The sequence below is a fragment of the Halichoerus grypus genome, chromosome X (genome assembly GCF_964656455.1).
Source record: "Halichoerus grypus chromosome X, mHalGry1.hap1.1, whole genome shotgun sequence".
Lineage (NCBI taxonomy): Eukaryota > Metazoa > Chordata > Mammalia > Carnivora > Phocidae > Halichoerus > Halichoerus grypus.
In genome coordinates, this window is record NC_135727.1 from 42,064,344 (window position 1) to 42,079,047 (window position 14,704).

Below are 14,704 nucleotides of genomic sequence, written 5' to 3' on the forward strand. Positions count from 1 at the left end.
GTGTCAAAAGTGTCCCACCTTCAAGAAAGTATGTTTTTTCACTTTACAATTGGACTGTAATGTCATAATCAGTGTTCCAATACTTTTTCAATTCTAAATGAATTAATTTGGTTTCTATTAATTATTCATTCATCTAATATAGAAAAATACTTAAGATCACATAAAATGAGCCAGCATCCATCAGTGGGGCAGATTTATTTTCTGCCAACATTAGTAGATAGGACCATGTAGTATTGGCTTGCCTCATTTAGTTTTATATCATTAGGTTTCTACTTAAAATAGCTTTTAGCTAATCAAAAAATAGGCTATTCTGACATTCAATGAGGCAGTCACAGTAGATTCTTTAGAAAGAAAAACTAAACATGTTACATTTTTAAAAAATCTAGCATTTTCATGTGATAAAGTCACTCTATAGTTTCTAGAAACTACACTAACCTTACTACACTGTTTCTATGTAGTGACTTATTAAGGTTGTCTTTAAACTCTAACAGACAGATGGGTAAGAAACAAAAAATGTTGTTAATTGTTCACATGTTTTGCAAATGAGCGCTTCCAAATGTAACCAGATGTTTGGCAGTATGCACGATAAGCATCTGACTTTTTCCACATTTGATTCAGATACCTGGCATCATATTGACCCCGTCTAGGCCTCTTGGTTTATGAAACTGGTCTCAGAAAGTTTATTGACATTAGTAAACCAGAGACCAGGATTACTCAGAAAAGATAAAGGCCAAAAATAAGAAAAGCTAATACCTGATATGAATTGGCTGTATTTGGTCCAAAAAATGGGAAGATGATTAGTAAGAATAGTATATATAAGGCAAATGATGCATTCTAAACCAATCAGGCACAACTCATTATATTTCCTGCTTAAAAACATATGTTTAAGGTAATAATTATTATCTGAGAGTAGGAGGAAAGTCATAATTTAATAAGGCAGAGAGAGAGACATAAGGCCTCTTGTAATTAATAATACAATCCAGCTTATGTTCCTTCTGCCAGTGGTTAGTATTTATAAAGCAATACTCTGCTATTTACTTCAGAGGACTGCTAGTATCAGAAGTAACATATTTAAAAAAGGATAATTGTCCATGAAAGAAATCATAGTGGCCTACTCTGAAGCATCTAGAAGAAAGAAATATAGTGATCTAGGGCCGTTGTGCTGATTAAGGACAACAATGAGACTCCTGACCCACTATTAGTAAGACAAGAATTTCTGAGTTCTTCACCCAGCAACCCGCTCATCCTTAGTGACCAAAAAATTTTTAGATGGCTAGCTGTTAAGAATGCTGGCTATGATGATAATACCTTGTCCACATGGGAATTGAAACTGCAACTTGGGCCTCACCAATACCCTAAGCTAAATGCTGTTAATATAGTTGTGAAAACAGAAGTCAACCTAGACATGAGGACTGACTTGATTATTCATATAAATGTAAAAAAATAAATCACATATTAAATGACCCAGATCCTGTCATAAACTACATCCTAGAACAATCAAGGGAAAAGGTATGTGTGATTGTGTTACAAGCTGAACTACCCAAAGTTTTATTGGCAATATTTTTACTTAAAAGAATGACTGACAAGACAAACTATGATTATTCAACTTGGGTATTTGGCAGGCATTTTATTTAAAATCAATGAAGTTAGCCTGTCAATTCAAGGAAAAAAACAACTGATGTTATTTGTTAGCAATGATAAAATTAAGCTTTGAAGTGAAAATTAAAATTTTAAATTTATTATCTGTCACCATGCACTTGACTTATCAATACTCAGTCATTTTTCTGATGAAATTGGTGACATTAACAAATGCTGTTTATTGATGCTGTATAATGAAATGTGTAAATATTTGGAAAGATCTACATACACATTGAACCAATGTTTTCCAACTGACCAATGTATGAAGATACAAAATTGTGCATGAGCAAAACATCTATTCATAGCATACAATAGAACAATGGATTTTAATATTTCTGAATATGCAAAATTTCACTGATAGGGTTTTAAATTCCACTTCTGCAGTTTTGGTGTGTTATCAAAGAATATCCACAATTATCTGAAAAAGCTATGAAAATCCTCCCTTCCCAGCTACTTATATGTGAGAAGCCAGTTTTACTCATATACTTCAAACCAAACATATGGCAACAAATTGAATGCAGAAGCAGATATGAGAATCCAGTTGTTTTCCATTAAGTAAAATGGAAAATACTTATTTTTTATTAAAACTTTGTTTCTTATGTTCACATGTAATATTTTTATTTACTTTTAAATGAATTAATATTTAATTTTTTAATTTTAATTTCTAATTCATTAAATATTGAATGACACAATCCACATAAACAAAAGTTTTTTAGGGTCTTCTATGTTTAAGAGTATAAAGATCCCCTGAGACCAAAAAGTTTAAGAACCACTGTTCTAGGCACTTATTAATGTCACAGCAACTCATACTGAGAAACTTACCTCATTTCCTTTAGGATTTGGAACGTATGGTTGCAATGGTTCTATTTGGACTTCAGCTTGAATTGAATGAAATACTTCATCATTGTCTGATGATTCATCTTCTTTGTCCTTTGAAACAAAAAGGATAATAAATATTTTAATTGTTGTTAAAATGCAAATGATAGGAGCAACTTTATCTTCACAATGTACAACTTAGAATAATTTTCAAATATTAAAATTGATTTAAACCAGTAGATTCTAATAGGTTTTGGTTCTGGATTCCCTTTAGAATCTGAGGAGATTCTAACTGCATATAGACACACATGTCTGCATATATTTTCAGGGGGATCCCTGAACACCTGCAGCTAATCTATTAGACCCAGGTTAAGAATATCTGGTTTAAAGCTTAACTCATAACCCCAGACTGTCACATTTAGTAAGCAATTATAACTATGAAGTTCAGTCCTCCTGTGCAATGGAAGATCTATAATACAGCAGTGCAAATATTTCTCACTAATTGAGCTCTAGGAATTTAGGAAAGTTTCTGTTTTTACATTTAAGCCAATCAGTATTATTTCTTCAATTCACAGAGAGTAATGAAAATGAGTTTTCTTTTCTTTGGTTAGTTGAAGAATTCACATACATCTCTAAATGCTAACAAATTTTTAGGCAATTCAAAAGATCTATGACTTTGAGTTAGTATCAATTTTTTATATTTTCTTTAAAAATCACATACAAAGATATGAATACCTGTACAAGATCCTAGAGTCATGGGATTGGTAAATATTATTTACTGACTTTTTCTTCCAGTTTAGAATGGCTTCTCACATGTACATTTAAAAAACCAAATGACAATAAGTATGTGTCATGCTACCAATGCTATGAGTCTTGCAAGGATGCATACAAGTCTTTTTCATAAATGCAAAACCCATTAGATTTAATTGTTACTAGTCCTCATTGAAATCAGTCGCTAGCATTTTAGATGCCTTAATTTCAAGCAAATATCACCATTCTAGACTCATACCTCCACTTCTCTATATGGTTTCTTTCTCTTCCTATCTCCCCCTTTATTGAGAGTAGACATCCATTTCCCCTTTTGGGCCTTTCTTCACTTGTTAAATATGTTAGGGAAATAACATTAGTTTAATTGGCTCAATGAACAAGCCAAAAGATTCACTTATCCAGACATTCAGACAAGATACATTTGTAATTACTGCATTAATTATTATTAGATAAATTGATGTTGATACCAGGGTTTAATTTAGGATTCCTTTATGTAAATGGATGTTGTGAAGTATTAGAAAACAAGTGCTCTCCTAATCCTATTGACCTCATTAATTTGCTTATAAAGCCCACAAACCCTTCATTGTCAGATTAGATCTGCCAGATTGAATTCATCAACTCCAACCAAATTATATTCACTTATATTAGAGAATTTGAAAGAATGAGGTTTTGACTATTTGCAAATAAGATAAAGATATTAACATATTGCATTTCAAAAGAGTACAGAGATGAATTTGTAACGTGTCATGTTCTATGCAGAGATTTCATTGATTAATTATGTAAAACGGTGGAAAATTAGTGAGACAAGTCATACATATGGTAAATACAAAATGTTTTGGAAACTGCTTTTCTGTTTCATTTTAACCTTGATTTAAACATCCTGAAATTAAAAAAAAAATAGTATAATTCACTTAAATAGCACAGTTCAGTATTCTATCAGAAGAAAGACAAATTAACTTAGAGGTTGGGGAGCAAAACCAAAGTTGTTTTCTGTGTTTATTTTTAATGAGTTCTATTTGAAATTTGGAACTATGATAGTAATTTTCAAAGATCCAAAATAGTAATTTTACATGTCCTTATGGTGTCCCTTTATTAGCTAATAATTAAAGCTATATCTCTACAAAGATATTAAGCAATTACCTGGATCACTCAAGCCAATTTTTCTTTCTCAAATTTAGTCATAATTATCTGTAAATTTTAAGATAATTTATTTGAAGTACAAATTATTAAATTAATCTTCTCTGGCACATAAGGAATATTGATTTCATTTGGTCTTAACAGAGGGAAACATGAGCATGTACTAGCATGTTTTCTCTGCATATTTGATTCAGTAAAAATATCAGAAACTCTTACATTTGCAACTTGTCTCAATTCTTCCTCATGCTGATTAAAGATATCCTCCCATCTGCGCTGGCGCCTTCGCCTGCAGGCTTCTAAATCTGAGAGCTCAAGCTCTTCAGGTCTCCTTGATAACTTTGCCCGGAACCTCTTTGGTGATAATCTTTTTGCCAATGCCTGCCTTAGACTAGAAACTTTCGATTTTTTCTTCTGTGCCTGTTCTGGTTGAGAGTAAAACATGTTTGAAGACAGGTTTTCCATCAAGGTTTGCAGTGGACCAAGTGGCTTTGAGTTATGTGAGTTTGGTGCTCGAAGTAAGTCTCTTGATAGTCCCTCTATCAGTTCTTGAACTGAGCCAACTGCCTGTGGGGGCTCTAGTGCCCAGGCCTGTGCTTGAAGTGACCCTTCAGTTTGCCCCTCTACTGGAATGAGTACCTGAGTATCCAAATGTAGTGGCAACAGCACATGGTGGTTCTGTGACAGTAGGGGCAGGAACACCTGGGCATGTACTCGTAATGCCTCAGGTTCCTCTGACTCATTCTCTGCCTGGGTAGGCTCAGCAGCCTGTTCCTGTACCTCTGGCTGTTCAGGTACCTGGTTCTGCTCCAGCTGCTGTTCAGGTACCTGGTTCTGCCTCTGCTGTTGTTCAGAGGCCTGACCCTGCCTTTGTTGTTGTTCAGGTACCTGATCTTGCCCCTGAAATTCCTCTGGTACCTGGTCCAGATCCTGTGGCTCTTCTGATGTCTGGGGCTGGGCCTGAGCAGCCTGAACCTGCTGCTCTTTTGGTACCTGGGCCTGTACCTGTAGAGGCTTAGGTACCTTAACCTGAGCTTGTAGTGGCATGAGCATCCAGGCTGCCCTCCGTAGTCGTGGAGGTGCCTTAATCTGCATCTGTAGGGGCCTAGATGCCTTAGCCTTAACCTGAGCCTGTAGTGGCGTAAACACCCGAGCTGCCCCTTGTAGTCGCTGAGGTGCCTGGGCTTGCCCCTGTAGAGGCCTAGGTGCATTGTCCTGAGCCTGTAGTGGCATGAACACCTTGGCTGCTCCCTGTAGATGCTGAAGTGCCTGGACCTGTGGCTCTTCTCGATCAGGTAACCACCTTGGCTGAGAGGGTTCTCCATGCAGAACTCTAAGTGGTCTGCATCTACTGCTGGTTGGCAGTCTCAGAAGCTCATGAGTACAAGAAGGTCCTCTAGAAATAAACATACAAATGATTGCTATATAGTAATAATTGTCAGTGGAGTGAAGCCACTTGGGGAAAATGCCTTTATTTTAAAAAACGGAAATTTTGTGCAATAAAGATATTTTCAGTAAATTTTTTTGAATCATTCCTGTAATGTCTGAAATATTCTTTGTATTACTAATATACTCAATTATCTAATAATCTACCTGGTCATTCTAGTGCCAGAAATTAAAAGATTCTTTGAGTAGTAATAACAATCTTTCCTCAACATTTCCATTCAAATATCTCTTGAAAATATAGAGAGAGCTGTTATTTGTTGCATCAGAAGGGATTAAACTCTTCTGAGTCAAATGCCAACAGAATAGAATCAACTGTCTTACATAAATTGCTAACAACAAATTATATTTGTAATTTATCTAACACACCTGAATCTTCTCATGGTGTATTGCTCCTTAATAGCTTCCTCTCTTTCAAAGATCAGAGGTATTCCTTTTTATAAAAGAGAAAAAAACAAGGCAAAAAATCAGCAGATATTAGTGTAATCTACCTTAGGAATTTTTACCCTTTAATGCTCAGGATGTCAAGTGAATTACAAGGACAAGAGGGTAACCCTTCAAATCACACTTGGTTGGTAATATGGACAATATCCCAGTTCCTAGGCCCACTTTTGCAGCACAGTGAAGCTATTCCATACAGACTAATTTCTCTGGGCACAGGAAAGGGAATTTAGCAATTTGGTAGCTGCAATCTAAAGAGAAGTAATTGAGAAAGACAAAGGGAGAATGGGACAAGAGAAACTTTATAGATGGTTGTTGAACATGGCTTAAAGGTGTGTGATCTAGATGTGAGGACTTTATGGCTTGGGCCCACCCTATCTTTGGTCCTTTCAATGAAGATCATTGAAAATGAGGATCAGGATCATTGGTCTTTCCAATGAGAAAGTAAAAATCTAAATTCTGGATTTTACACTTAACACATTCAACATGTTCAGCTTCTTTCATTTCTGCTGTGCTGTACTGAAATATAGACGTTTACAAACAAGAGTGTTCTTTTGAATTTCCTAAATAAAAGTGTTTAGGGCAACTGTATTTACACCTATGTAATTCCCACATAAATGTGACTTTTCCTGCAGGTAATATTTTGGAAGTCTTGCAACTCTGGAAATTAGCAAATTCTCAAATAGAAATGGGGTCTTCCTGCACCCATTTGAGACTAGCTGGTTTTTGTGATGCTGGTCCAGTGAATTTTCACCCATGGTTAAATAAATTAATTTCTGCTGCTTCTCACTCCAAAATAGGATACATATAGTTATGTAGATGGAAGAAACTCTACTGCAATCTATCCTGTAGCTATTCTGAGAATGACTATGTTTCCAGTTTCCCCTTTTCCATTATATCACCACTCTCAACACTGCCCATGGAGCCCCAATTTAAATGTGGAATATGCCATACAATACAAAGTTAAAACTTCCTAAGTAGTTTAATCTGGATTTGATGAAAATCCATCCTGCCATTTTTGGCATTAATATATAGAAACTAACTTTTACTTGTATAAATTAGTCCTTTTAATTACTTCTTATACTTGGAGATTAGTGCATAAAACAAACTTAGTATGGTACACAGAAATTACTTCAAAATTAACAGTCATCAATAGACAATTACAAATCTATTTATCTCATTGGAGTTAATTAAAATGTCAACCAAAAAAGAACAGTAAGATACAGATTTTGTTACCTTTTTTATTTATTTTATCTCTTTAGTTAGGAGTTTTCTTAAAATAAAATTGGCACATCACAAAATTCTTCTTGATGCTTTCAAGGTTTTTATAAATATGAACACTTGCCAGTTGTAATTGGTGACAATTTATAATCATATATATACAGATGATCAGGTGAGAGAGAATTAATTAACTGCACATGGCATATTAGTGGAAAAACTAAATATGGAAGGCCTCCCTCAGAATTTTTACTTTTAATCTAATTCTTAAATATTATTTTTTCTGACAAAAATGAATAAACTCGGCTCTCATCTAAATATCCATTCTAGTAAAATGAAAGTTGACATATTCCAACCTTTTTTCTGTCTCTTTTTAATGATTCCTGTAAGATGCTTCTTCAATGACTCAACAACGTGTCCTTCATTTTTTATATTCCGAACAAAAGGGTGATGAAGCATGTTTGCAGAAGTAGGACGAAATAGGAAATTTTTTATCATGCACTTTTCCATGAAATTGTGGAACTTGCGAGACCTAAAAGAAATGAGTCAAAGGGATAAAAAAGCATCCTCAGGCTTGCCATATCTTCTCCCATCCTCACACATATGCCACTCTGCAGGTCATATTTTTGGAGAGAATTGCCTCTAGTTATAATTGTCTTTTCAACTGCCATATGTCCTGCAGCTTGACAATATACATTATACAATACCACTCAAACCTCAGATGAGCCAGAGTCAATGGCATTTAAATAGTAGTAGAAACTTCAATGAGTTCAGAAGTATGTACGTGGTAAAAAGTCAATTGGTGGGATGGCAATGGAGTGGTTAATGTGATATATGTAGAACATGTATCTAGATTGGTCAGCCCACAGAAGTCATACTTTGAAGTCTGAATGTTTCACTTGACTACATGCACTTGGAGCTACATAGTCATAAATGTAATGATCCAAAAAAAAAAAAAAAAAAAAAAAGGTGTTAATAGTACCAGGACTAACTAATCTTATAAAATGGTTCATGAAAACAGAAGTGTCCAGAAAGCCTGAATCTGTGGGAAGGGTTAAATTGAATCACAAGGAAAAATGTCAGCAATCAAATCACAGCCACCACTTCTAGCAGGGCAAGCAATAAATACTAATAATAAACAAGAGCTTCTGACACTCAATCAAAAAGCTTCAGTATAAAGGGTTCCCAAGTTAGTTGGTCTGTAACACCCTGGGAGAACAAATCCTCTTCTCCAGGTCTGTGGATGTTTAGTTTAATGGGCTGAACAACTGAGCTGTATATCACAATCACTGACTGCCTATCTAGGCACAGTGAGAAATGTCACAAATGATTTCTATTGGTCCATGCCATTAATGGAGAAACAACTGAACATGCCATTAATTCCAGGGCAGTGATGTCATCATAATATACTATGGAAGGTATTACTTATGTCTAGTTGGCTAGCTAGCTCTTAATGAAAACTAATCATTAAGACCCCCCACTTAACGTATTAGTTTTTAGGAAATACTGTCCAAAAAAGATGTTGAAACAGGACTACAAAATTAATTAAAACTCATTTCCTACATAAAAAATGGCAAGTTAATGTGTTTAGGAGATTAAGTCATTCATCTTTACCATCCACTGGATTTGACTTTGGGGGCAGATTCCCGCAAAATAACAAAGAGGGCTTCCAAAGGCTGAAGGTTACACAGGGCTGCAAAGGAAAATAGATGTGTTTAGAATGAATGAGAAGGGTAACAACAGAGCACACTCCTCATTCCAGAGGGGATTCTCAGTGTTCTTTCACATATCATGTTGAATAGACACTAAGGAATAAATAGATACAAAATAATGTAGTTACAGGAAAAGTTCATTTTCATACAAACAGTCCATTATATAAGATCCTCAAGTTTCACCATTGACAGGTGTGGCAAATTAATAATAAACTACACTGGATAAAAATTTCAAAATGTATGATTGGTGATTTCTATCTAGAGAAGTAAACAAAAAATAGAGACAAACACTCTTCTGTATTTTGTGTTGTAGGTATCTATACTTATAAAATTGAAATATGTCATTATAGGCTTAAAAAGTCAACCAAATGAGTAGCTAAGCACAATAATATATAAAGAATGATTTAGCAGTCTAAAAAGATGAGAAGAATCTGTTTTGGAAACTGACAGTCCTAGGAATAGAGGTAGATATAGTGTAACTAACTATTAAAACACACCCTCTAGAGTAAGATCACCTGGGTTCAAATCCTAGTTCTTCCTTTGTGACTCGGGCAAATTACTTAACCTATCTGTGCCTTGGCTTCTTTATCTGAAAAAAAATCAAGAATTCCTTCAAAGAGTTGCCATGAGGATTAACCTACATGTAAAAGTGTCTGGCATAGAGTAGGTACTTAATAAATATTAGTTATTGGTATTATAATAAAGATTTTACCTATCTGGCACTTCAAGTCTGTGCCAAATTATAGGACTTCCGTTCACTTTTTGAAACACACAGCTATACAAAGAAAAGCCTATTCCATTATGTGCTATATAAATTCATTACCTTGTTGGTCTGAGAATTTTCTATAAGCTTTCTTATAAGCATTTAAATATGTCTCACTTCACTTATTTCCTCTTGAGTTTTGATTAAAGAAAACTGGCAGTGCAAAAAAATCCCTGAAGGAGAGCCATACTTTAAATTTCTCTTTCTCTTCATATATATTTTTTTATTTTATTAAGTTTTTAACTTTAACTCCAGTATAGTTAGCACACAGTATTATATTATTTTTGGGTATACAATATAATGATTCAACAATTATATACATTACTCAGTGCTCATCATGATAAGTGTACTTTTTGATCCCCATCACCTAGTTCACCCCTTGTCCCACCCACCCTCCTCTCTGATAACCATCAGTCTGTTCTCTATAGTTAAGAGTCTGCTTCTTGATTTCTCTCTCTCTCCCTCTTTGCTAGTCTTGTTTCTTAAATTCCACATATGAGTGAAATCATATGGTATTTGTCTTTCTCTGACTGACTTATTTCATTTAGCATAATACTCTCTAGCTCCATTCATGTTGTTGCAAATGGCAAGATTTCATTCTTTTTTTATGGCTGAATAATATTCGTGTGTGTGTGTGTGTGTGTATACAGAATGTGTATATATATATATATATATACACACACACACATATATATACAGAATATATATATATATACACATTTCACATCTTCTTTATCCACTCATCTATCAATGGACACTTTCATAATTTGGCTATTGTAAATAATGCTTCAATAAATGTAGGGGTGCATATATCCTCTCAAATTAATGTTTTTGTAGTTTTTTGGTAAATACACAGTACTGCAATTACTGGATCATAGGGTAGTTCTATTTTTAACTTTCTGAGGAACCTCCATACTGTTTTCCAGAGTGGCTGTACCAGTTTGCATTTCCACCAACAGTACAAGAGGGCTCCGCTTTCTCCACATCCTCACCAACAAATTTTATCTAATACCACAAGTGTGTCATTCATGTGAGGACAATTTGATATTAATGATTCTTTAGAGTCACCCTTTCTCCTCCAAAATACATATCCAGAAAAACTACAATGCCAAACTGGCCTCTTGTAATAGCAGGAAAAAACTCCCCAGGGTTATTTCATTAGAGTGATTTAAAGGCAATTGTTCAAATGTCATGTTTTTTCAATTACATAAGTATAAATTAATAGACATACAGGTTTATAATTGAGGGCAGAATTATCCCCAAGCTGAAAAGATTAGTCAGGGGTGCCTGGGTGGCTCAGTTAAGTGTTCAACTCTTTTTTTTGCCTCAGGTCATGATCTCAGAGTCTTGAGATTGAGCCCTGCATCAGGCTCAGTGCAGAGTCTGTTTGAGATTCTCTCCCTCTCCCTTTCCCTCCCCATTTGTCCCCCTCCCCCAACTCATGGGTTTGCATCTGCATGCACACTCTCTCTCACACACTCTCTCTCAAATAAATAAGTAAATAAATAAACAAGATCATATTTGATTCTCTTCATTCCTTTACTCTGTCCAGTCACCAGATTCTGTCCTTTAAACATATTTTAAGTGGGTTTGTACAATATTAAGCAATTGTCATTTATTAACATTTGAGCATCATGCAGTCAACTAACAACATCCCCAGGGGTCAAGAGTCAGAGCATAGAGTAGGGAAGTTTTCATTAGGGAAATGAGAAGTCCACAAAGGAATGGAGCACATGGGTATGTCAAACAGTAGACGTTTTCTATATAGTCTAATTTTAGGAATGCCAGTAAATACTCCCTTTATCCCATATCTAACATGCCTAAATGTTTCACCATTAGAGTTTCATTCCTTTGAAATAGCAAACCTCCTTTAAAGATACATTTCATAGATGGTATAATGCTAAATGAAATAAATCAGAGAAAAACAGACACCATTTGATTTCACTCATATGTGGAATTTAAGAAACAAAACAAATAAAGAAGAATGAACCCAAGCACTTAAGAAGGTCCTGGTGTGGGATGGTACAGATCTTCCCTCCTCTGAGAGCCTCTACAGCACCCTTTCAGTGAGAAGTTACTCTCCCTTTCTTTTTACTTCTCTGGGAGAGACTCACCAAAGAAAGAAAGAAATTTTGTTATCTGGACCTCAGAGGCAATTATCATATAATTGTCACTTTGGAGGGCCACCCCCTCTGAGATGATAATTATCAAAACCTGGAGGATTTCTGCAGTCAAATTAATGACAATAATTTCCATCCAAAGTTTATACTCCAGGCAATATAGGAGGCTGGCGAAAGACCAATATTTTAGCAGTGTGGCTATTTCAAGTTGCTCATGACCAAAGTTGCAGCATTCCAATTACTTATTTAGGCATGTATGTCCGATTTTTTTTCTCATTGTGAATTAAAAATCTCCTGGTCCTTACACATCTTTTGTAAGAAGTTTGCCATTTGTGTACTCCATGCAAAACTCCTCTGCACTCCTTCTGTGAGTTTTCTCCCATGATTTAATATTTTGGAGTGAAAAAATGAAACAAAATAAAGATGAACCAGGAAATACAAATCTGCAAAATGTAGAAAGCTAGTGTTTTGAAAAGAAATGGTAAGGAACATTCAGAAACAATAGAAAAAATATAGTACTTGATGCAATCATGTATTCTAAATAAAAACATGAATCAATACTCATATGCAATACCATATTGTTAAGAGAGAGTAGAGGAAGAAGAAGAGAAAGAAGAAGAGGAAGAGGAGGGAGAGGTAGAGGAAGAGGAGGAGGAGGAAGGGGAGGGGAAGGGGGAGGAGAAAGAGATAGAAAAAGAGAAGGAGAAGCTGCTGATCAATCTAATATAATCTAAGTATGTTCACAAAAACAAATAATCAAGAGATGAGGAGGAATAATATGCATCTTCCCATTTTTATTTCAATTTTATATATGTGGTATAAATAATTTTTCCATCATTGATTTTTTATTCACCCAGCATACATATTTTGTAGTTTTGGAGGGCACTAAAAGAGAGACAGCAGCAACCTGACCTTCATATCTGTCCCAGATTTAATCTAAGCCTCTTCTGTGATATTCTAAGGGACACCAGGAATTCTTAACAATCATGTTACCATTATTTCTACCCCTTGAAATTACTCCCATTGGCCTTGAAAGACAGTACTAAGATAGCCCAAATTTATAAAGTTTGTTGGGTGGACAGTGTGGAGATAGAGCATGTAGGAACATGGGAACCTACAGGACCTCCTTAGAAAGGTAGAAGCAAAGAAATTCCACCCCCACTTGCCTGCCCTCCAGCAAACACTCCAGGCATTTCCTCACTTCTCATCCAACAATACCAGGAATGCATTTATCATTTATATCTTTAGATTTAGATATTGAAGAAATAAATATGCTCTGCTTATGGGAGTCATACATTAGATGGTTATCAATCATTTATATCCAAGTTCACATTTTCAATTTCACTTTTCTATCAGAAAGCAGAGTCCTGAGAGAACAGGATTCTGACAGATGATTTAAATGATGGAGATGAGAGAGAAACATGAGGAAATTGAGCCTTCTGAGCAATTAAGGGCACTGGAGTGGCTAAAAGGAGCAAAGAAAGCACCAAAGGTGAGCTGGACTGACTTCAAATGAAAAAAAAAAAAAAAAAAAACACCAAAAAACAAAACAAAACAAAACAAAAAAACAAGAAAACCTGAGTTCCCAAGGTAGGGGATTGGTTTGATTTCAATGACACACTGGAAGATTTTCTTAACTATCACATTCTGAAGCAGTGGCAGTGTGTGACTATAAATATTCTGGAACCTAAATATTCCACCAATCACTATGTACTAGAACGGCTTTAGATTCTCATTAGTCAGGACTGTCAGTACCAAATACTTTGAGGCCAAATTGAAACAACAGTCAATAGCCTAAAATAAGGTATCATAAGGGAAAAGCACAAACTCTTTATAGATATATCTGGCCATTCTGACTGGTACAAGTGGCAGATTTGTACAGCATGCTTCCCCAACTTTTTAATAAATAAACATTTTTACTCACGAGGAGCCCCCTCGGCCATTTCAATAGCAGTGATTCCCACGGACCACACATCACTCTGCAAAAGAAAAAATGACCCCAAAAAGTAATTTAACAATGGGAAACTAATAGTATTTAGAATCTCAAAACAGGGTGCCTGGGTGGCTCAGTCGTTAAGCGTCTGCCTTCGGCTCAGGTCATGGTCCCAGGGTCCTGGGATCGAGTCCCACATCGGGCTCCCTGTTCGGCGGGAAGCCTGCTTCTCCCTCTCCCACTCCCCCTGCTTGTGTTCCCCCTCTCGCTGTGTCTCACTCTGTCAAATAAATAAAATCTTTAAAAAAAAAAAAAAAAAAAAGAATCTCAAAACAATCTTTGGGTGGGGGAGTGTCAATGCCAGAGCCATTTTATGGGTTTTCTACAATGAACCTTCATTATAGGCTGGTGTTATAGGAAGACGTTAGCTGAGCTTGTGATCAGCCAATAACTGGATGATATGGGACAGGGTTCAGTGTAAGGAAAATTCACCTTGAATGTATCACTATTGTTGCCTTAACTGAAATAGCAAAAGGAGCTTGCTGTGAAGAAATCCTATCACATAGATGTATTAGCTGTGCCATCTTAGGTAAATGATTTAACTCTCTGTACCTCAGTTTCACTCTATATAAAATAGAGATAATAATGATACGCATCTCATAGAACTGGTATGAGTATTAAATGAAATAATCTATATAAAAGCACTTTCAGTCAGTTC

General features: G+C 35.4%; 1 protein-coding gene across 1 annotated transcript in view; it reads right to left on the reverse strand.

Moving 5' to 3' along the window:
- The window catches only part of NRK (Nik related kinase), a 147,686-nt gene that overhangs the window by 41,423 nt on the left and 91,559 nt on the right, over window positions 1-14,704 (reverse strand). The window contains exons 9-14 of the mRNA XM_078065456.1: window positions 13,978-14,032; window positions 9,073-9,151; window positions 7,815-7,990; window positions 6,169-6,232; window positions 4,576-5,752; window positions 2,461-2,568 (exon numbers count right to left, since the gene is read on the reverse strand). Coding sequence (XP_077921582.1) covers window positions 2,461-2,568; window positions 4,576-5,752; window positions 6,169-6,232; window positions 7,815-7,990; window positions 9,073-9,151; window positions 13,978-14,032 — 1,659 coding nt within the window. The remainder of the gene's footprint in view (window positions 1-2,460; window positions 2,569-4,575; window positions 5,753-6,168; window positions 6,233-7,814; window positions 7,991-9,072; window positions 9,152-13,977; window positions 14,033-14,704) is intronic.